This window comes from Erpetoichthys calabaricus, chromosome 4 (assembly GCF_900747795.2).
Source record: "Erpetoichthys calabaricus chromosome 4, fErpCal1.3, whole genome shotgun sequence".
NCBI lineage: Eukaryota > Metazoa > Chordata > Cladistia > Polypteriformes > Polypteridae > Erpetoichthys > Erpetoichthys calabaricus.
This window is the reverse complement of record NC_041397.2, coordinates 685484-708256: the sequence shown is the minus strand read 5'-3', so window position 1 is coordinate 708256 and position 22773 is coordinate 685484. Positions and strand designations below refer to the sequence as shown.

Below are 22773 nucleotides of genomic sequence, written 5' to 3'. Positions count from 1 at the left end.
TTTGAGCAGATGCGACAAAGTCTAGGGAGGACAGACTGGGATAAGACAGTAGAGGAGCAGTGGAACAGGTTTAAAAATGTAATGCAGGACAGATACAGACTCGAGTTATAAACAAACTGTACAAACATGTTTGATTTATTTTAAAAATCCTGCATCACCTAGTTGACCTAGTTTACCTTTGCCAGTTTAGTTCATCTTCATCCTCTCACACTCACTCACTCAAAGTCAATCAATTACCTTAACACACAGGACTTTGATGGGGGGGGGGGGGGGATCGCAGTCTCCTCACAGGCAGTGACACAACCCTGGTCCCTGCAGCTGTGAAGCAGACATGCCAATGAACTGTGCCAGCTTTAGCTGAATGCAAAATGGTTACTTGGAAAACTGGTGTTTCAGCAATGACTGTTACAATGCAGACACATTCCTTACCGTGCTCCTCGGGTTCAAACGTTTTCTGTGACCATGATGAATTTTCATCTCCACATTCAGCTCGCACTTGGAAGTAAAATAAGCCGTTGTAGTGGAAAGGGATCTTGCAGAAATCGCAGTGAGTCTCCATAATATGCTCACACACTGAAATGAATCCACTTTTTTTTCTGATAGATTTTCTGTTTTAAAAAAAAAAAAAACAAAAAAAAAAAAAAACAGATCCGATTTGTCATCGTAACAATGGAGGACAACAGACTTTAACTTGCCTCTCCTATGGTTAGACGTTTACTGATTTGTTGCTTCATAGAATCCCAATGAGCAAATACTGTAGAAGATACAATGTTTAAATTATTTGTATAACTTTATAAAGACTTTGCAAAATAGACGGAAGGCCACCTACTTCCATATTCAATTAACCTCTGGGACTCAACAATCAGACGCTTAAAAGTTGGACTTGCTGTGAGGTGGACGCTGGGAGTTTGAATTTCCATTCACTTGTCATGGGCTCTTTGAATGAATTAAGTACTTCTGCCTTTGTAATAAGCGTCTAATTGTGGCATTTTTCTCTTCACTTGTCTTAAAAATCAACACTAAACCCATTTGCCTTTATTTTGACTTTGTCTTAATTTCTTTTTTCCGACTCGCATTGTAGGGAGTCCAAAGAATTATTTGGGAAACACAAGCGAGAGGTTTTAGAAAGCAAATCCACAACCTAATCATAGATGTCACAGAGTATGTGGCACTAAATGATAAACAGACACCTTTGTGACATCATTCAGGGACCACACCCCCTGCAGGGTGCCTGCAGCCTTAGTATATTCTTGACCAGGGTCATCAATAGTCATGTGCAGTGAGGACACACAAGGAACACTGGTGCAAACAGTGTCCAAATGATAATTAAGATGCGGTGCCAGTTCATCAGTAAATAAACCATTTAATAAAACGAACTCTTCATGGAAGTTAAAATCCAATAAGTAAGTAGTCTATTACATAGGTAAAAATCAAGAATTAAAACAAGGTCAGGATCAATTATTTTAAAACTCAAGCCCCAGTGCATCCTTCCTTGAACCCATCTTTTCTGCTCACCCATTGGGTTCTACTCGGCTGATACTTAGGTCTCCTAATGCCATCCATCAGCATCTGTGAGGAGCTCGTAAGCCCTGCACCCTTGTGCCATCACCCTCCATCAGCTTCTGTGAAACTCACCAGAGTAATCGGCTTTTCCTAATCCTATCCGATGATCTGTATGGAGCTTCCCTGACTGCTTTGCCTCCTTTGTTCTGCTCAATGGAATATTAGAACAATCTGGATGAGAACAGGCCATTCAGCCCAAATCTCTTAAAAGAACATCAAGTCGAGTTTTGAAAGTCCCTAAAGTCTTCCTGTCCACCACACTACTTGGTCGCTTATTCCAAGTGTCTATTGATCTTTGTGAAAAGAAAAATTTCCTAATGTTTGTGCAAAATTTACACTTAACACGTTTCCAGCTGTGTCCCTATGTTGTTTGATGAACTCATTTTAAAAAATGTCACCGTCTCGATCCACTGGGCTAATTCACTTCATAATTTTAAACACTTCACTCAGGTTTCCTTTTAATCTTTCCTCCTAACTCACCCCCTGTAGCCCTGAATCAGCCTAGTCGCTCTTCTCTGGACCTTCTCTAGTGCTGTTATGTCTTTATGGAGACCAAAACTGCACACGGGACTCCAGATGAGGCCTCACCAGTGTGTTATAAAGCTTGAGGAGCAGAACCTCCTGTGACTTGTACTCCACACATCAAGGCACTAAATAACCTGACATTCTGTTAGCCTTCTTAATGGCTTCTCAACACTGTCTGGAAGTCGATAGCTTAGAGTCCACTACGACTCCTAAATCTTTCTCATAAGGTGGACTCTCGATTTTCCTACCGCCCATTGTGTATTCAAACCTCACATTTGTACTTCCTATGTGTAATTCTTTACATTTACTGACATTAAATTTCATCTGCCATAAATCTGCCCAAGTCCTTCTGTGATGACATAACGGATTCCAAATTATCTGCTAATCCACCTATCTTGGTATCATCTGCAGACTTAACCAGCTTGTTCCTTATATTCCTATCTAAATCATTTATAGATATTAACAATAGCAGCAGCCCCAGCACTGCCCCCTGCTGGTCACCACTCTTAACATCGGCCAGTTCTGATGAGGTTCCTCGCACCATCACCCTCTGCTTCCTGTGTCTGAGCCAATTCTGCACCCATCTAAAAACATCACCCTGAACTGCCACTTCTTTTAATTTGATGCCTAACCTCTCAGGTGGCACCTTATCAAATGCTTTCTGAAAGTCCAGATAAATATATTAAATTAAATAACATCTACTTTTGATTCTGGGCGGCACGGTGTCGCAGTGGTAGCGGTGCTGCCTTGCAGTTAGGAGACCCATCTGTGTTCACTTCCCGGGTCCTCCCTGCATGGACTTTGCATGTTCTCCCTGTGTCTGCGTGGGTTTCCTCCCACAGTCCAAAGACATGCAGGTTAGGTGCACTGGCGATTCTAAATTGTCCCTAGTGTGTAGGTGTGTGCCCTGTGGTGGGCTGGTGCCCTGCCTGGTGTTTGTTTCCTGCCATGCGCCCTGTGTTGGCTGCGATTGGGTCCCGTGACCCTGTAGTTATAATGGGTTGAATAATGGATGGATGGATACTTTGATCCTGACATTCATATTCACTTTCACTCGATTTTTACTGCCATTCCTTCTCTCTATTCCCGCTCAGACCCTCTTCATCCTCGGTGAGTGCACAAACGACTGCAGAGCCTCGAGGGACAGCTGGGCTGACGGCATTCACTTGTGTTACACGCAGTTAGCAAATTCCCTCTTCAAGAGCCCTGTGGCTGCACTACTTTTCTGTTTTTAAAAATTACACACTGCCATGGGCCCACCATTGAGCTTTACCACCATTGCCATGTTAAGGAAAGAAGAAAAACAACTAAGGATTCTTAAAGTGAGGACCAGCGTTGAAGAACATAAAGACTTTCTGAATGTGATTTCCCCTTTGCAGAGTTGCAGGAAATAGAAGCCTGATGTTGACACACTGGGTGTAAAGAGAAGAACCAACCCAAAGTTAGGTGCCATCTTAATGCAGGTTTCTGGTTTTTTTTTTTTTTTTTTAATATAAATGAGAACTGTACAGGTGCTGGTCATAAAATTAGAGTATCATGACAAAGTTGATTTATTTCAGTAATTCCATTCAAAAAGTGAAACTTGTATATTAGATTCATTCATTACACACAGACTGATGTATTTCAAATGTTTATTTCTTTTAATGTTGATGATTATAACTGACAACTAATGAAAGTCCCAAATTCAGTATCTCGGAAAATTAGAATATCAATTAAGACCAATCCAACTGAAAGGTATGAACATGAAAAGTATGAGCATGTACAGCACTCAATATTTAGTTGGGGCTCCTTTGGCCCGGATTACTGCAGCAATGCGGCGTGGCATGGAGTCGATCAGTCTGTGGCACTGCTCAGGTGTTACGAGAGCCCATGTTGCTCTGATAGTGGCCTTCAGCTCTTCTGAATTGTTGGGTCTGGCGTATTGCATCTTCCTCTTCACAATACCCCATAGATCTTCTGTGGGGTTAAGGTCAGTCGAGTTTGCTGGCCAATCAAGAGCAGGGATACCATGGTCCTTAAACCAGGTACTGGTAGCTTTGGCACTGTGTGCAGGTGCCAGGTCCTGTTGGAAAATGAAATCTGCATCTCCATAAAGTTCGTCAGCAGCAGGAAGCATGAAGTGCTCTAAAACTTCCTGGTAGACGGCTGCGTTGACCTTGGACCTCAGAAAACACAATGGACCAACACCAGCAGATGACATGGCACCCCAAACCATCACTGACTGTGGAAACTTTACACTGGACTTCACGCAACGTGGATTCTGTGCCTCTCTTCTCTTCCTCCAGACTCTGGGACCTTGATTTCCAAAGGAAATGCAAAATTTACTTTCATCAGAGAACATAACTTTGGACCACTCAGCAGCAGTCCAAAGGTGAGACGCTTCTGACGCTGTCTCTTGTTAAAGAGTGGCTTCACACAAGGAATGCGACAGCTGAAACCCATGTCTTACATACGTCTGTGCCTGGTGGTTCTTGAAGCACTGACTCCAGCTGCAGTCCACTCTTTGTGAATCTCCCCCACATTTTTGAATGGGTTTTGTTTCACAATCCTCTCCAGGGTGCGGTTGTCCCTATTGCTTGTCCACTTTTTTCTACCACATCTTGTCCTTCCCTTCGTCTCTCTATTAATGTGCTTGGACACAGAGCTCTGTGAACAGCCAGCCTCTTTAGCAATGACCTTTTGTGTCTGGCCCTCCTTGTGCGAGGTGTCAATGGTCGTCTTTTGGACAACTGTCAAGTCAGCAGTCTTCCCCATGATTGTGTAGCCTACAGAACTCGACTGAGAGACCATTTAAAGGCTTTGGAGTTAATTAGCTGATTAGAGTGTGGCACCAGGTGTCTTCAATATTGAACCTTTTCACAATATTCTAATTTTCCGAGATACTGAATTTGGGACTTTCATTAGTTGTCACTTATAATCATCAACATTAAAAGAAATAAACATTTGAAATACATCAGTCTGTGTGTAATGAATGAATCTAATACACAAGTTTCACTTTTTGAATGGAATTACTGAAATAAATCAACTTTGTCATGACATTCTAATTTTATGCCCAGCACCTGTATATTAGATAGAAACACATTAAGTACACAGCGTAAGAAGTGTCCTTTAGTCTTCTAAAGCATAGCCTCACTAAGTAACACTGGACATGTGACAGATCTTACAGTAAATATCCTGCGGTGAAGGTGACGTTCTGGTGGGCTCCTTGTAACATCCAGTCCCATTTTAAGACGTACCGAGTGTTCACAGCATGTATTCTCACATTTTGGGGCACCTCCAGTCCTCCTTTAACTAGAGAGAAAAAAAAAAACAACACCATATCATAAAGGGTCTTACACTACTGGCCATGGCAGCCACATGTTGATGTCAAAGTTCATGGGCCCCTCGTGGCTTTACAGAGCCATCTTCTAATCATAAACATCAGTCCAATTTTACACTACAGAAAGGCAGGCAGGTAGGCAGAAGAGGGTTGACTAGGTTTGCACTTTTAATTCATTTCTATGTTTTGTTTTCCATCATAATCATTTTCAAATGCTGAAGGCCAATTCTGGAAGTAGAAGCTGCGGGCATCAGAAGTAACCGACAAACCTGGCAATCGAGTTGGTGTCCCCAGGAGGAGACAAAGAGCACAGAGAAGAGCCGAGTGGAGTGAAGTCATACGTGGAGTCCTCCAGGGGTCTGTTTTTGGACCCTCACGACCTTTTCTGGTTTATATTAATGACACCGATTCTGATGTAGTGAGCAAACTTGTGGAATTTGGCAATGATACTAAAATTGGAGGAAGAGCAGACACTGAGGAGGTAGCAAAAAGACTTGGACAAGCTACAACAACAGGCAAACACGTAGAAAATGGAGTTTAACATAGAAAAGTGACTAATAAATACAAGAGTGGAGACACTGAGGAAGAGACATCTAGAAAAGGATTTAGGGCTTTATGTGGGCACAACATTTTCATCATCTAAGCGATGCGCAGACGTGAATAAAATAGCAAATAAAATGTTAGGTTATGCGGTGAAAACTGTGGAATAGAAATCAAGGGATGTTATGTTCAGACTGTGTAACGCACTAGTGAGACCACATCTGAGTGGTGTGTGCAATTCAGGTCACCAGCCTACAAGAAACAGAGCAGAAGACAGCAGCCAGATGCACCCTGGGACAGTCGAGGAGATGTTCCGCCCACCATGGGAGACTTTAGAGACAATTACACCCGTTTAGTCTGAGCAGAGGAGGCTGCGTGGGGATCTGATCAAAACCTGCAAAGACACTGATAGCAGCGGAGAGTCAGCAGAATTCTTTCACTTAAATGACAAATCACACACTCGAGAACATGCGTGTAAATTAAGAGGAAGCACTTGTCATTATGTAAAGTGACTTCTCAGTTTAGCATACTGGCAGTTGTAAGGTTTGACACACTGCACTAGTAAGAGCTGAACTGTCACACACAGGTCCCCGGTACTCCATGCCAGCACAGCTTTACACACTCACCGTCTGTGGGACGAAGCAACACCATCTTTAACTGCTGGTCTTCAAGAGGAGCCTCACGTACTATACCTGCCTGTCAATCCGAGCAAATCTGCATCACGCGTACCAACGTGACAAAATATTAAAAACAAAAATGTGATGTAGAAAATAAACAACAGAAAACACTCCGCCGTTTCCATCAGTTTACTAAGTCGCACCCAAATGTGGTGCTATGCATACAATCGCTGCCTTCATAAAAGAAACAAAGTGCTTACGATACCACAATTACAAATATGCACACAAACTGGAAAACACATTTTCTGTTTTTAAGGCTAATTATTTGTTTTTTCTTTTGTCCCAGGGCTGAATATTTTTCCAGAAAACTCAAGTTTTCTGAAAAACACAAAGCAAAAGTTTCACCCATAAATCAACATAAAATATGTACTGAAGATAAACATCACTCTGTTTCATGTTCTACTGGCCGTTCCCCGCGGCTCGGCCCGTGTAGCAGTGCAACTGGACAAACTTTAAAAATCAATGAACACAAAGGTATCACCAGGCGAACAGAGGCGGGTCTCACTCCAAAACGTGGCCAGAGGCAGAGCACGTGAGTGACGAGGGTCCTGTGCAGCTCCCCACTCCTGACGTCTCTCGGATTAGCGCGAGTAGATCACTCCTGAAAGTGAACTCTGTGAGAAGTCGCAAAATCAACCGGAATGTTCAAACAAATTCTAGAAAAAAAACCAAAAACACCCAACAATCTAAATCCATGAAGTCGTTCTCTCGTGAAAAGCAGGCGGACAGACAGACAGTGGATTTTATGAATATGAGATGAGACTCTACAGTATGTACATTCACATACGAGGTGTGATCAAAAAGTCCGGTGAATGTCAACGCAGAGCGCCACCCAAGAGCAATGCCAAACAGGTCAATGCTGGTTCTGACAGGTCCAACTTGTCTCAACTCGTTTGATGCTGTCAGTCGTTTGGGAGCCACTGTCGAGCTCAAGTTTGTCGTTAATAACGGACATCGAGCAATGCGTTGACATGAAATCTTGTTTCAAATTACAAAAAGCTGAGAAAACCCATCAGATGTTAAAATGGGTTTATGGTGACACCGCACTGATGACTGTTTACGAGCGGTTTGATCAATTTCATAATGGATCTGACTCGGTTGAAGACGAGAAAAGATCAGGACGTCCTTCAACATCAATAACCGAGGAAAATGTCAAAACAGTTTCATTCTTCATCGTGACAACGCTCCTTGTTACATATCCCTTCTAGTATGACAATTTCTGTTGAATAAAAACGTTACGCTGTGTCCGCATCCACCTTATTCACCAGATCTGGCACTGTGCGACTTCTGGGTGTTCCCTAAATTGAAAAAAGACCACGAAAGGCAAATGATTTCAAACCACTGAGGACAGCCAGGCAGCCATGACAGCCCAACTAAAGACCCTCTTGACAGAAAACTTCCAGAACTGCTTCATAAAGTGGCAGGAATGTTGGGAGAAGTGCATTCGGAGTGGAGGAGAGGGGGACTAGGTGTTGTAAATCTTTTACTGCAATAAACGTTTCTTTTTTAAAACATTCACCATATTGTTTGATCACACCTCGTACTTATTACATACCCGTTTGTCTTATCACTTACTGGAAAAAAAACTGTGTGAAGAAGTCGAGTGGCTGGTGATAGACAAGCCCGCCATGTCATCTGAAGTCCCGTAGCAGGATCTACTGTAAGTCTACGTAGTCCTCCCAGGGCAAACTGTGCCACAGACACGTCAAGTACACAAGCATTACAATCAGCTGGAAAACAATCAGCTAATGCAGGTGCCCGTCATTCGTTTTCAATTTCCAGATCTTCTGCATCAAAATCGAAGTTCAGTAAATGTCTGCGTAGTCCCTCATGGGAAACGTTACCGTAGGTGTGTCAGCTGCACAGTCAGTTGCTGACCGATTAGCTGACTTTCGTTTTCAATCTCCAGATAACTTGCATCAGAATCAGTGTTCAAGTCCGACTCAGCAATAAGATAACAATAAAATCAATAAATAATATGCTCAGAGGATTTTGCTTTGCACATTCACTTTGCTCTCTCAATGCCATTCTAGTCGGTGTTTGCTCTAAACTACTCACGTGCACACAAAGGGACCCAACATGATGTCAACGAGTCTAACAGACCTCCTAGCAAAGAAAGTCTAAATATAACAGACCTGTGCGTTTTACCGATGTTTACAGCTGGCATCACCATCTGCCCCTGGATGTCGACTTTAACAGACATCGGCCCTCAACCCCTTGTGCTGACGAAAGACGACATCCGCCCTAAAAGACTTAAAGACATCCGGAAAGTATTCACAGCGCTTCATCAATTTTTCCACATTTTGTTATGTTACAGCCTTATTCCAAAATGGATTCAATTAATTTTTTTCCTCAGAATTCTACACACAACACCCCATAATGACAACGTGAAAAAAGTTTACTTGAGGTTTTTGCAAATTCATTAAAAATAAAAACATTGAGAAAGCACATGTCCATAAGTATTCACAGCCTTTGCCATGAAGCTCAAAATCGAGCTCAGGTGCATCCTGCTTCCCCTGATCATCCTTGAGATGTTTCTGCAGCTTCATTGGAGTCCACCTGTGGTAAATTCAGTTGACTGGACATGATTTGGAAAGGCACACACCTGTCTATAGAAGGTCTCACAGTTGACAGTTCATGTCAGAGCACAAACCAAGCATGAAGTCAAAGGAATTGTCTGTAGACCTCCGAGACAGGATTGTCTCGAGGCACAAATCTGGAGAAGGTTACAGAAACATTTCTGCTGCTTTGAAGGTCCCAATGAGCACAGTGGCCTCCATCCGTAAGTGGAGGAAGATCGAAACCACCAGGACTCTTCCTAGAGCTGGCCGGCCATCTAAAATGAGCGATCGGGGGAGAAGGGCCTTAGTCAGGGAGGTGACCAAGAACCTGATGGTCACTCTGTCAGAGGTCCACTGTGGAGAGAGGAGAACCTTCCAGAAGGACAACCATCTCTGCAGCAATCCACCAATCAGGCCTGTATGGTAGAGTGGCCAGACGGAAGCCACTCCTTAGTAAAAGGCACATGGCAGCCCGCCTGGAGTTTGCCAAAAGGCACCTGAAGGACTCTCAGACCATGAGAAAGAAAACTCTCTGGTCTGATGAGACAAAGATTGAACTCTTTGGTGTGAATGCCAGGCGTCACGTTTGGAGGAAACCAGGCACCGCTCATCACCAGGCCAATACCATCCCTACAGTGAAGCATGGTGGTGGCAGCATCATGCTGTGGGGACTGGGAGACTAGTCAGGATAAAGGGAAAGATGACTGCAGCAATGTACAGAGACATCCTGGATGAAAACCTGCTCCAGAGCGCTCTTGACCTCAGACTGGGGCGACGGTTCATCTTTCAGCAGGACAACGACCCTAAGCACACAGCCAAGATATCAAAGGAGTGGCTTCAGGACAACTCTGTGAATGTCCTTGAGTGGCCCAGCCAGAGCCCAGACTTGAATCTGATTGAACATCTCTGGAGAGATCTTAAAATGGCTGTGCACCGACGCTTCCCATCCAACCTGATGGAGCTTGAGAGGTGCTGCAAAGAGGAATGGGCCAAACTGGCCAAGGATAGGTGTGCCAAGCTTGTGGCATCATATTCAACAAGACTTGAGGCTGGAATTGCTGCCAAAGGGGCATCGACAAAGTATTGAGCAAAGGCTGTGAATACTTATGGACATGGGATTTCTCAGTTTGTTTATTTTTAATAAATTTGCAAAAACCTCAAGTAAACTTTTTTCACATTGTCATTATGGGGTGTTGTGTGCAGAATTCCGAGGAAAAAAATGAATTTAATCCATTTTGGAATAAGGCTGTAACATAACAAAATGTGGAAACAGTGATGCGCTGTGAATACTTTCCGGATGCACTGTACACATCCTAGAGCCGTCCTCGTGGAATCAGAGACCACCATGTAGAAATCATGTAACGGCTGATCTGTTACAGGCTTAAAACAAACAGCTTTCCAAGTGTAGGCCCGGATGGCCAGAACACAATGTGGCCAGTCCACTGCTGTAAATTTATTAAATGTAAACTCGTATCTTTGATTTTCTCACAGACTGCTTTGTTGAGAGTCAAGTCTACAGTATACTAGAAGACCATGACAGTCTTTTCACCATGGAGGTGAAGAACCCAAAGTCAGTATGAGATACTCTCCTCCAGTAAAGCTGCTGGGTTGACGTAAGCGGACACCATAATAGTCAGATAGCAATCGTGGATCATCAATCAAACAGGCAGGCTTGGGAGACAGAACTTCAATCACAAGCAATAAAGAAAATCTCAAACTTCCCACAATCCAACTGGAACGTACCAGAGACACCTCGGCTCCCCGATCTGAATGAACGACTTTACTGGAATGTTCTCACCCAGTGCTGCTCTTTCCCATCTGTCCTGCTATTCTGTTTCAAGCAGTTCTGAGCAGCAGCCCACAATACCAAATGTAACAAAACTCGACAGGACTGTAGACAACTTTGAACTAAATGGTGTCACAGGCCAAAAAGCCTTCAAAATCATAAAAACCATCTCTTCGGCCACAGTACTTAAACATTTCACAGACAGTTTACAACAAATTCTAATGCAAAAAAAACAAAATGAATCAATCCAGCTGCTTGACTGTTACAAAGTGATTAAAACGTAGGCTTTTGGTCAACGTACAGGGCGGCTCACGAAAAAAAAGTGGCCCCCTGCACCGTGTTGCCTGCTGTCTGACCCCTGGGAACCACTTGTGTGGTGGCAGTCATTTAAAGCGCTGCATGTAGGAGACAAATCTGTGGACTGTAAATGAACACTGAAAATGCAGTACAGAGAATCGACCCCACGACGTTGCCAAGAAGAGCTCACATGAAACGGGAGGTGTATTGACGCACAAGGAGATCACGTTCAGCATCTTCTGTAAAGGTGAGTACCAAATCCTGGCGCCCCTAAGCAGCCATGAGTCGAGGTAATTCTTGGTAGTGAAAACCAATCAGATCGCTTTGTGCTACCAAGAATTGAAAGCTCGGGCCAATCGCGGCCCGTATCGGCTACCAAGAATTGGACAATGATGGCTCAGTCGGCTACCAAGAATTGGCGAATCACGGCTTGTGTTGGCTACCAAAACTCAGAAAGGGCGGACCGGCCTCTTGTCAGTTAATGTATTCTGCAAAAGCTTGTTAGTCACACAGACGCTTTGTGATTTGTGTTTCATTTTGAACTTTCTAAAAATGTTACTCACGAGTGTCGGTTTGTGCAGATATATTTACATTCACAAACACATTTTTTGAATGATTTTTAACCATTCTTGGTGCAGTTTATTACATATGTGTGCAAAACGTGTAAAGACAGATATAATAATGTATAAATATAATAAACATTGAATTGTATAATCATAGTTTCATTTTTTATACTTGACTAATTTCACAAATCGTTCATATCAATGCTAATACAGAATAATAATTATAGTTATACTCTATATTAACATTGATGTTATAAAATATGCTTATAAAATAGACCTACACCTTTAATACTCAGATGATTCTAATCGTGCTGTAGAACAGCATATATACACACAGTATATATATATATATATATATATATATATATATATATATATAAATATGATCTGCTTCTCGCAAACATAAAGAGGGCACCGTGGCGGATGTTAGCTGACTTGCTGACCAACCACAAGCGTTACCTGCTAGGTAACCACCCATACAATCAGACTGGGATTCAGACTAGGAATGCCATGAATGTAATTACCCCGATCTACATGCTGGCAAATAAACGAACCACACGCCGTGGCGCAATGTTAGGGGCTTCGCCTCTAGCGCTGACGTCCGAGGTTCGCTTCCCCAAGAGGAGCTGCCGAATGAAGAACAACATTTTATATATATATAATTAACTAAATGGTGTGTGCTGTTTACTATAAGTATATAAACATTTCCCTTTGCAATATTTCCAAATATTTATTTTTACCTACTTCCAATTAATTAAATGTCAGCATCAACTAGAATATATTACTTCTCAAATTTTAAAAATGCATACAAACACAAAAGCTGTGAACTATTATTTATTCATTCTTATTGTGTTTTCATTTTTATTGTACCCCTCTTGATTATCTGTGCGGCCGTCTGAGACCATGGTGAAGGTGCTATATAAGTAAGTGAAATGCTTTATTATTTGTTATAATTATGATTCAACAGAATTTCGAGGCAGTTTGTTTAATTGTGATTTTAACTATGCTTGTTGTCCATGTGTTCCTTAACAAATCAATCATTCATTAAACAGTTTTTGTTTAATCAAAAAATAAAAATAAACAACTAAATCTGCAAAGTAGAATTCAAAGCACTGTTTGTCGAAGAAAAATTTTTAAATATATATATATATATTTTAGAGATATAATCTTTCATTCAGCAATTTCCCATGAGCGGGATTCGAACCCGGATCTCTGCAATAATTTCCGGTAGATTGTCCCACAAGAATCGCAGCTATACCTCGACTAATACACGATATCCTCAAATCCAGAGTGGTGGCTCTGAGGCTAAGGATTTGAAGGTTACCGGTTTGAATCCACGTCACTGCCAAAAGAGATCCTACTCTGCTGGGCCCTTGAGCAAGGCCCTTAACCTGTCATTGTTCCAGGGGCGCTGTACAATGGCTGACCCTGTGCTCTGACCCCAAGGGGTATGCGAAAACTAGCAAATTCCTAATATGAGAAATTGTATAAAGTGAAATAAAGAACAAAAATAATCTGCTTGCCTTTCTCTTCACCACATAATGCAGTCGTCTCGCTGGCCACCCCATATTTCACAAATATTTGCTTCAGAACTCATTTGTTTGCAGTTTTTTTTCTTAAAAGTGACCCGTTACTTTTGTCATTTAACGACTGTGGCTTGCAGCACCGTGAGAAGCAACTTGCCGTTCTGATGACAGCTGACATCAATAAAAGCCTCTGCAGACTTTACAGTTTCACTCAGAGCTCCACTTCTCACGCTTTTATGAGTCATTGTAGGCCCACGGCAAAGTCACGTCACCCCTGTATCGACGTTAGCAAGAGACGGGCCGGGCCTGAACTAAGCAGCCAGCTGAACAAACACACACTGCGACTTTAGTGCTTTTCTACTCACTGCTGTCACGTCAAAAAGTAAGTGCACTCCATGACATTTTTTTTTTTTTAACATATGTGTAATTTTTAAGAATCAGATTAACGTGATATAACAAACATTTACATTTTGTAGGCCTTTGTATAATTTAAATAAAATGAAATGCAGATTGTGCAAGTTGAAAAAGCAAAGGGCAGCCCTCCGCTTATCGCTACGTCAAACCAGCGATGCCAACCTCATTAAAGAGGATCTCGTCTGAGCCCGGCCGCTGTGCCAGTGAAGTGTGTGTGTTATCGCCAGGCTGGGATCAAAAGAGCCCTCGGGGGCCTTCAGAAGGAAAGAGGTCATCCAGAGGGTACGGCTGAGGGAATTCCATGACCTTCAGTAATACTCATGGCTTCCTCTTTGTGATTATAGAACATTACTTCTATTTATTATGCATTTTATTTTATGCTCATATATTTTATTTCTATTTATGTTTTATGTTAATTTGCTTTGTTTTTCTTTTATTCTATTATTGTGAAGCACAGCATTACAATGTTGTTTTAAATGTGCTATATAAATACACTGTCATTGATACTCCATCCAAAGGGGTGGGAAAAACGTTGTCAGAGACTGCCAGACAATCAGAGGAAATGCCAACACCAGGGAACAAGTGCCGCTAGTGGAGCCAAGGGCGGACTTACTTTTTCCACAGACTAAAACAGCATTTCTGTTCATTTTTTGTTGAATGAATACTGAAAAAGTCACATTTTTATTGTTCCCCCCCATTACATCAGCATCCTCTACAGAGGAAGCTGAAATGAAGATCAGACCTTGACGTGCCCACCTATGGTAAAGAGGAATAAAACAGTTCATGGGGTGTACTTACTTGTTCACATGACTGTAGGATATGCTGTGATAGAGGTGGGCGGTATGACCACAATTCTATATCACGGTATTTTTCTAAATTCTGCCGGTTTCATGGTATTTGACGGTATTTTTTTCCCCCATGCATGAGGGGATGTTAACCACATTTTCCACTGCAATTACTGCAGTAGACTGGCTAAGAATAACCTATTAGACTGTTATGAGAATTGTACATCATACAAAAAGACATTTTAATGTGCACACAAGTATTAATCCAGGTTTGCATGGCCCCATAAAGTAATAGTTTTCAAGGGGGTGGCACTAAAGAGAAAGAATCACATTGCATGACAGATGCAGTCAAAATATAGAACCTTTAATTGAACAAATTTTGCAAAAGCTTAAACTATGATTTTGATAACATATTTTCAACCATCCAAAGAGGCATTTAGACTTAGTAAAATATCCAGAGGTGCTTGTCAAAAGTTGGATTGCACTGAACACGTCTTAGAAAAGGAATAAATAGTCAATATTTTTTGTAAACCAACTACACTTTGTTAATGTTAACAATCTCTGTCCACTGACACGTTAAAGTGACTTTTTAAACAATTTTGCCATCATTAAACTGCATAATAGTTAAACTAATAAATAATAACAATAAAATACATAATAGTATTACTGATAGTTGCACCATTACTTCAAGGCTTCAAGCCCAGGTGCATTACAGAGTATTCACCAAATTAAAATAAAATAAAACAAAACAAGTGCAACTTGGTGATGACATCTTTACCAACTGTACCATCATTTAGGCAAACTGCATTAATATGGACCTTGCTTCAAGCTAAGCTACATACATAAATAATAAAACTGTAACTTGCATTTATAATGCTGTTTGTGGTATAGCCCTATGGAAGCGCATTAGGGCCACTGTGAAGAAAAAAAAAATATGGACACGGAAGAAAAAAAACAAACTATATGTCGAGAATAAATTCGATATGTTGACTATGTCAAGATTAAAGTCGACATTTCCACTTTATTCTCAGTTTATTTTATAATTAAAGTAGAATGTTGTAAACTAAACTTCATCCTAAAATTAATGTTTAATTTACTAGATTTTCTCAAACCCCGTCATAAGTTAATGCAGCACATCAAATACTTTGTGTTAAGTGTTCCCCGACCCAGTCGTTAATCACTCGCTTCTTAAACTGACTTCCTCCACACTAAGAGCAGGCGCCTGCAGCAATCACCGCACAGAATCCATTCACTTCATGATATTCCTGCTCTCTACCAAAACCACACAATAATTACCAATCACCACATGATAAACGTCTTTGTGAAATTAAAATTAGTTATTAACTTAGCCGATGGAGTGTTCAGGACTTTAAAAATATCTTCGTTATACATGTTTAATTATGCCATCCATTCAGAGTTGCGCCCATCTCTGAACGAGTCGACAGCACATCGCAGAATGAATACAAGCAAAACATACACTAGCAAGTACAAAAACAAGTACAACTTGGCTTGCAGTATTATCCAGTAGTATAGAAACAGTATTTACACATCTGACCTTTTAAAACTAAAGTATCTCCAGGTGACGGACGTGACTCCTTTTTTTCAGCAAATGTTCTTCTGCTCATCACATGTTCAACTTTACTTTTAGTTCAGTTTCGGAATGCTCTCTGTCCATTTTCACCGCGCGGCACACCTATGCTACCGCCCACTATTTGGTGGTGTAGCAGTGAAAAAGAGCCCTAGTGCAACAAATCTGTGTTTAGCGGTGTAGCAGTGAAAAAGGTCCCCACTTGAACAGTTTCCCGCTGCGCCACGTTCTGAACGTCGTTTAGGCAATTTAAACCGGTGTTGCGGTATAAGAAAAATCCATATCATAAAAAAAATAAAAAATGGTTTTCGGTATGAACCGGTATACCGCCCAGCACTATGCTGTGATGTTAAACACATTTTAAGGGTTCAAATAGCTGCTTAAAATTAAGTTATTGGCTGTCTGTATACCTGCATTGTTATCACTCTTTAATTTAATATTGTTCTTTGTCAGTATGCTGCTGCTGGATTATGTGAATTTCCCCTTGGGATTAATAAAGTATCTATCTATCTATCTTAAAATGCACAATTAATATGCTTGTGCCGCTGCTGTGGTCTCGAAGAGTCTAGAATGAAATATCAAATGTTAAGTGGCGTGATTTAAATCATCTCCTGTAAGAATGAATACGTTACTGGAATGTGTAACACCTCAATTCACTAAGATGAATGTTCATCTGGTTTTGGATTAACTAACCCAGTTCAGCCACAGCTCGGACTGGTACCATGCCCTGATGTTTATCATGCCTTGTGCCCTGTGACTGCTGGGATAGGCTCCAGCTGCCCTGCCACCAGGCTCTGTATAAGTAGGTTAGGAAGATGGACGGGAGCCACAGCCTCACCAGCAACACCAGTACAGTACAAGGCACACACTGTATACTGGGCCAGAGGACGGGCCATTGAGCCCAACAAGCTCACCAATCCAGCCCACCTGATTTCTCCACAATAACATCAAGTTGAGTTTAGACGGTCCCTCAAGTCCTCCCGTTCATGAAGGACTGGCACAGGGGCAGTGGTAGGTGCCAGTACATTAAACTGAAGGAAGGACCCCCCGTTGGAGAGAAGAACATTATGATAGAACTGAACAGTGAGCTTTTCCTCATTGGAGATCAGAGCTAGCGAGTTCTTCTACACAAGTTGGTGCGTCCACAGCAGTAAAAGGAGAGGGTGCACTTTCATGAGCTTATGGCGCCCATGGGCCGGTGCCTACTCTGCCTTTGCTTAGAGCCGACTCTGTGCCCACCTCACTACTTTATCATCCGACCGCAATCGCCTGCAAAGGACAGTGAAGACCGCAGAGAACATTATTGGGGTGCCTCTCCCTTCACTACAGGACATATTTTACAAACGCAGCATTGAGCAGGACCCCTTACACCCCTCACATGGACTTTTCATACTTCTGCCATCCAAGAGAAGTCAGATCTGCCAGGCTGCAGGAGAGTTTTTACCCCCAAGTTGTCAGACTCCTTAACACCAGGCTGCACCCTGCCCTTCCACACGGCCTCAACCTCCTCTAGAAACAGAACTTTTATACATGTGAGCCACTGACCTGTGAAGATGAGTGTGCAGGGAGAGAAGAACTGAAGATCTCCTACTGACCTCCTGATCTCCTTCTGCTGTGAAACATTCTGACCTGTCATTGTTTACACGTCTTAGACAACTATCATCATACACAGATCACTTCTGTATTATCTATATCTGATATTCATTTATCTCCCTAGATACTATCAGCACATCTCTCCCCCCACAAGAGGTGATCAAGCACTGGATCATTGTTACACCTTATTCAAGGACTCCTACAAATCTCTCCCTCAACCAGCTTTTGGAAAAGCAGACCATTGCTCTATATTGCTGCTGCCTGCATATAAACAAAGACTTAAACAGGAAAAACCGGTTTACAGGGACATTTACAAATGGGACAGTGAAATTGAGGGGGTCTTACAGGACTGCTTTGAAACAACTGATTGGCAGATGTTTGAGGATGCAGCTGATGGCAACATCAATGAATTCACAGACTCTGTCACAGGATATATCAGCAAGTGCATTGACGATGTTGTCACTAAAACCTCCATTTGCATATATCCTAACCAGAAACCCAGGGTAAATAGGGAGATCCGGGCTAAGCTCAAGGCGCGGACCTCTGCCTTTGGCTCAGGGGACTCTGATGCATACAAAGCAGCCAGATACGACCTCCGGAGGTCCATCAAGAAGGCCAAACGGGACTACAGGGACAAAGTGGAGTCAAGCTACCACAGCTCTGACACCAAGCGCCTGTGGAATGGACTGTGCTGCATCACTGACTATAAAAAGACAAACACAGTCGGTGTTCAGCCCACTGCATGTCTTGCAGACGAGCTCAACACCTTCTATGCTCGTTTTGATGCAGCCAACAAAGAACAGGTGCTATATCCTCAAGGGGGCAGTGAGTCTGTCACTCTGATCCTTGAAACGTCTGACGTGAGAAGGTCCTTCAAAAAGGTCAATCCTCGCAAAGCTCCGGGACCAGATGGCATCCCAGGCCGTGCCCTCAGGGCGTGTGCTGACCAGCTAGCAGGCGTGTTCACCAACATTTTCAATCTCTCCCTGAGGCAGTCAGTGGTCCCCACTTCTTTCAAGGCATCCACCATCATTTCTGTCCCAAAGAAACCGGTGGTCTCCTGTCTGAATGACTATCGCCCGGTTGCACTGACATCGGTCATTATGAAGTGTTTCGAGCAACTGGTCAAAGGTTACATCTGCTCCTCCCTCCCTGACACGCTGGATCCTCTCCAATTTGCTTACAGAGCAAACAGATCGACAGAGGATGCCATTGCGCTAACAATAAACACTGCCCTCACCCACCTGGAAAAAGGAAATACATATGTAAGAATGCTGTTCATAGATTACAGCTCGCCATTCAACACCATCATCCCCTCAAAACTCGTCTTGAAGCTTGACGACCTCGGGTTGGGGACGACCATCTGCAGATGGATTTTCTCTTTCCTCACAAACAGGCCCCAGGTGGTGAGAGTTGGCACACACACATCCTCATCACTCATTTTAAACACAGGAGCGCCGCAGGGCTGTGTGCTTAGCCCCCTCTTGTATTCCTTGTTCACCCATGGCTGTGTTGCAAAACACGGCACAAACACCATCATCAAGTCTGCAGATGACACAACCATCATAGGCCTTATCACTGACAACGATGAGACGGCCTACAGAGAGGAGGTGCTGGCATTGAGTAATTGGTGCCTGGATAATAACTTGTCTCTTAACGTCAGCAAAACCAAGGAGATGATTGTGGACTATCGAAAACAACAAGGCAGAGAACACCAGGCCATCTACATCAGTGGCATAGAAGTTGAAAGGGTTAACAGCTTCAAGTTCCTCGGAGTAAACATCACCAAGGATCTCTCATGGACCCTTCACATAGACACTGTGGTTAAGAAAGCTCGCCAGCGGCTCTACTTCCTGAGGAGGCTGAGGAAGTTTGGCATGAATGCCAACATCACCTCAAACTTTTACAGGAGTGTGGTCGAGAGTCTGCTGACGGGCTGCATTACCGTCTGGTATGGGAGCTGCTCTGCCAGCAGCCGGAAATCACTACAGAGAGTGGTGAAGGCAGCAGAGCACATCACAGGCAAGAGTCTCCCTGCCATTGAAGACATTTACCTCCATCAGTGCTTGCGTAAGACAAGCAGCATCATAAAGGACCACAGCCATCCAGCACGCCAGCTGTTCTCCTTGTGACCGTCTGGCTGACGATACAGGAGTCTGGCTGCTCGGACTACAAGACTTAAGAACAGCTTTTACCACCAGGCCATTCGACTCCTCAACAGCAACACCTGAACACTTACACACACTTACATTACATCTACATTGCACTACTCACACACACACTGTACCTGCACACACACTGAATACTGACTGGAACATGCATCTGCACTTTATGGAATATGCATCTGTACTTATAAAACATTATCTGTGCAAATAACTGTCATTTGTACTTGCTGCTCATTCAACTCATATTGCTCTATAACTTCTTTTAAAACATACACATTTTATTTTATATGGCTTGTCTATGTTTAACTTGTAATCTTTTTTTAAGCTTTATTAGATCTAGGCTGAGTGACTTGTTTTTCTCGTCATACACATTTCATTGTATGTTGACCCTGTGTTAACATAAATATGACAAATAACCCTAAACCTAACCTAACCTATTACAGATCTATTGACTATATTTAGGTATCTAGATTGCAAATACCATACATTGCATAAATGTTCATATTGCTAACTACACGTCAATATTGCTGCTACTTCTTTGTCTTTGCACAATGTCTTGTTTGTGTTTTAATTTTAATTTTTCTATTTGCACGTCATGTTGTTACTCTGTGGACCCCGAGCTTCACAATTTCGTCTATCTGCATGCTTGTAAATGGTTGAGATGACAATAAAGTTCACTTTGACTTTGAGTCACTCTGTGCGTCTGCGGTTCTCTGTGTGTGAAGGAAAACCTTCTAACTCTTGTACAAGATTTGCCTTTAACAAATTCCCAGAACCACATCATTGCTAACATGTGAATCATACAACAGAATTGACTTGGAATACAAGACATTACCAAAGCAATTTCAACCCACCATTTGCCCGACACTGTACCCAATACAAAGACATTCACAAACTTCTTAGTGTCCCCATGTTCTCAATTTAAAGTCACAGAGCTGGGGTCCACATCAATCATGTCCCCTCTTAGACTAAAAACGTTCACCTTCAGTGTCACCCACTGTGTCCTAACCCAATGGTTTCCACTCCCAGTGCCAGGGCTGGCCGAGTACCAGTTTCCCAACCCATCATTCATTTCCGTTTGATTGATCTAATAAATGTGCCCATCTTATTTTGCCTTTAAAAGGGTGCAGTAGAGCGTGATTAACATTTGTAAGAAATGTGGAATTATTCCTATTTTCGCCCGTTTCAGAAGCGAAGCCACGTGACACGACATATCTTGCGACTGTCAGGCCGGATGTGCACTGTGGTGACAGACGTGACGTTTTGAGTCAAACGTTTAATACAAACAAGGCGGAAATTGGGGCTCGCTGAATTAGTCAAGACTTTTTTATATATATAGTTCGGAGTTTTCGTATAAACAGGTTTCTGATTTTTTTAAAACCATTCTACACGGACGGAGGTCTCTCGTCTGCAGCAGAAAGCGGGGTCAGCATTAAAAACGGCATTTTCGCACTCGCCTCGTCTCCGTCTTTCTTTCTTTTCTAATCCCATTCCAGACGCTCCCCCGTCCACAATCGGCTCCTGCTGTGCCCTCCGATGCTGCCAATCCCAGACTGGACCACCCTGAGTCGGGGCACTCAATCTCGGTGAAGGGTCCGGGATGACACCCTCAGACAGACCCACGTCCCCCGGGCTGCCTTTTTGTCTTCAGGGGATTAAGTAGCCCCTGAGAGCAGGCGGCCAAATGACAGCAGCTGATTCGCGTTCACTGTCAAACCGGGGCGGGCGGGCGGTCGGTCGGTCAGCAGCCTGGAAAGCCTCCCTGCGGGTTACTCGTTTATTTCAGAGCGCGAAGTTTAAAATGGGTTTAAAGAGACAGCCGGTTTGGTGGTCTATTCAGAATTTCGAATAATCTCAACATGTCATCCCAATTTCTGCTCGCGAGGCCCGCAGTTGTACTTTCGCTTTCTGCTTTTCTGTCGCTCGCTCGCTCGCTCGCTCACACGGTTTGTCCTCACCTGCCTCAATGAACCACAACACGAGCGGCATCCAGAGAAGAAGGCGCCTCATGTTGTGCATATGCAGCAGGACTCATCTCTGCGGCCGTCCGCCTGGCTCTCCGTCGCACTGAAGCATCCTGTCTTACTCCGAGAAGGGTCTCGAGTGCTTTCGCAGTTTGAGTCTTTCGAAACGCTCAAGGCGACGGCTCTGCGTTTCACACTTCCGGATGTCTAGTAGCGGCACGAACGAAGCCCCGCCCATTGTGCGCAGCCGCAGACGCCAAGACCAGGCGCGTGTCACGTGACTCGCTGATCGCCGTCCGGCTAAATGTTGGCCGGGCACTGAGCGGACATTGAACGGACCCCGACCACTGAGAGGTCTCATCACCTCCTTTCGGGTTACAAAGGGCAAAGTCTACGTCCTTCAGCTCCCCATCAAACCAAAAGACGAGGTTCCAGCAACTCAAACTCGTTAACAGGGTTGTGCCAGAAACGCACCTAACTGCACCGAGCATTGGAGCGCCAGAAATTCAGTGCCAGCAGTATGGGGCACAGATGACACTCAGCTGTGCGTGTCGTTCCCTCCAGAGGACCACACAACCTCAACTACAATCTCGGCATGTCTCACTGATTTTGCAACGTCGATGAAGTCAGTGGCGTAGCTAGGAGGGGGCGGTCCGCCCCGGGCGGCACATTTTTGGGGGCGGCATTATTAGCCAAAAGGCTCAGAACACTTCACGTGTAAGCAGCAGGGTTCGGAAAAATATCACCCATGAATGAATTCTCTGATTTTCATCCACAAATGCTTCAAAAATCATTTTCAGACGGTCCTTCTGTGACGGCATCAGACACGGCTGCTGATGAGTGATGCCACCCCTGCCTGGTATCAAATCTCGCTCCAGACTCTTTTCCTGTGTGGCTCCTGGCTGGT

At 43.3% G+C, this 22773-nt stretch overlaps 1 protein-coding gene across 1 annotated transcript in view; it reads right to left on the bottom strand.

Annotated features, from left to right (window-relative positions):
• LOC114641457 (interferon alpha/beta receptor 1a-like) overlaps window positions 1-22079 on the bottom strand; it is a 49874-nt gene extending 27795 nt beyond the window's left edge. The window contains exons 1-3 of the mRNA XM_028790488.2: window positions 21861-22079; window positions 5253-5379; window positions 430-608 (exon numbers count right to left, since the gene is read on the bottom strand). Of these exons, the coding sequence (XP_028646321.1) occupies window positions 430-608; window positions 5253-5379; window positions 21861-21921 (367 nt within the window). The 5' untranslated portion in view covers window positions 21922-22079. The remainder of the gene's footprint in view (window positions 1-429; window positions 609-5252; window positions 5380-21860) is intronic.
• Between the last annotated feature and the right edge of the window lie 694 nt (window positions 22080-22773).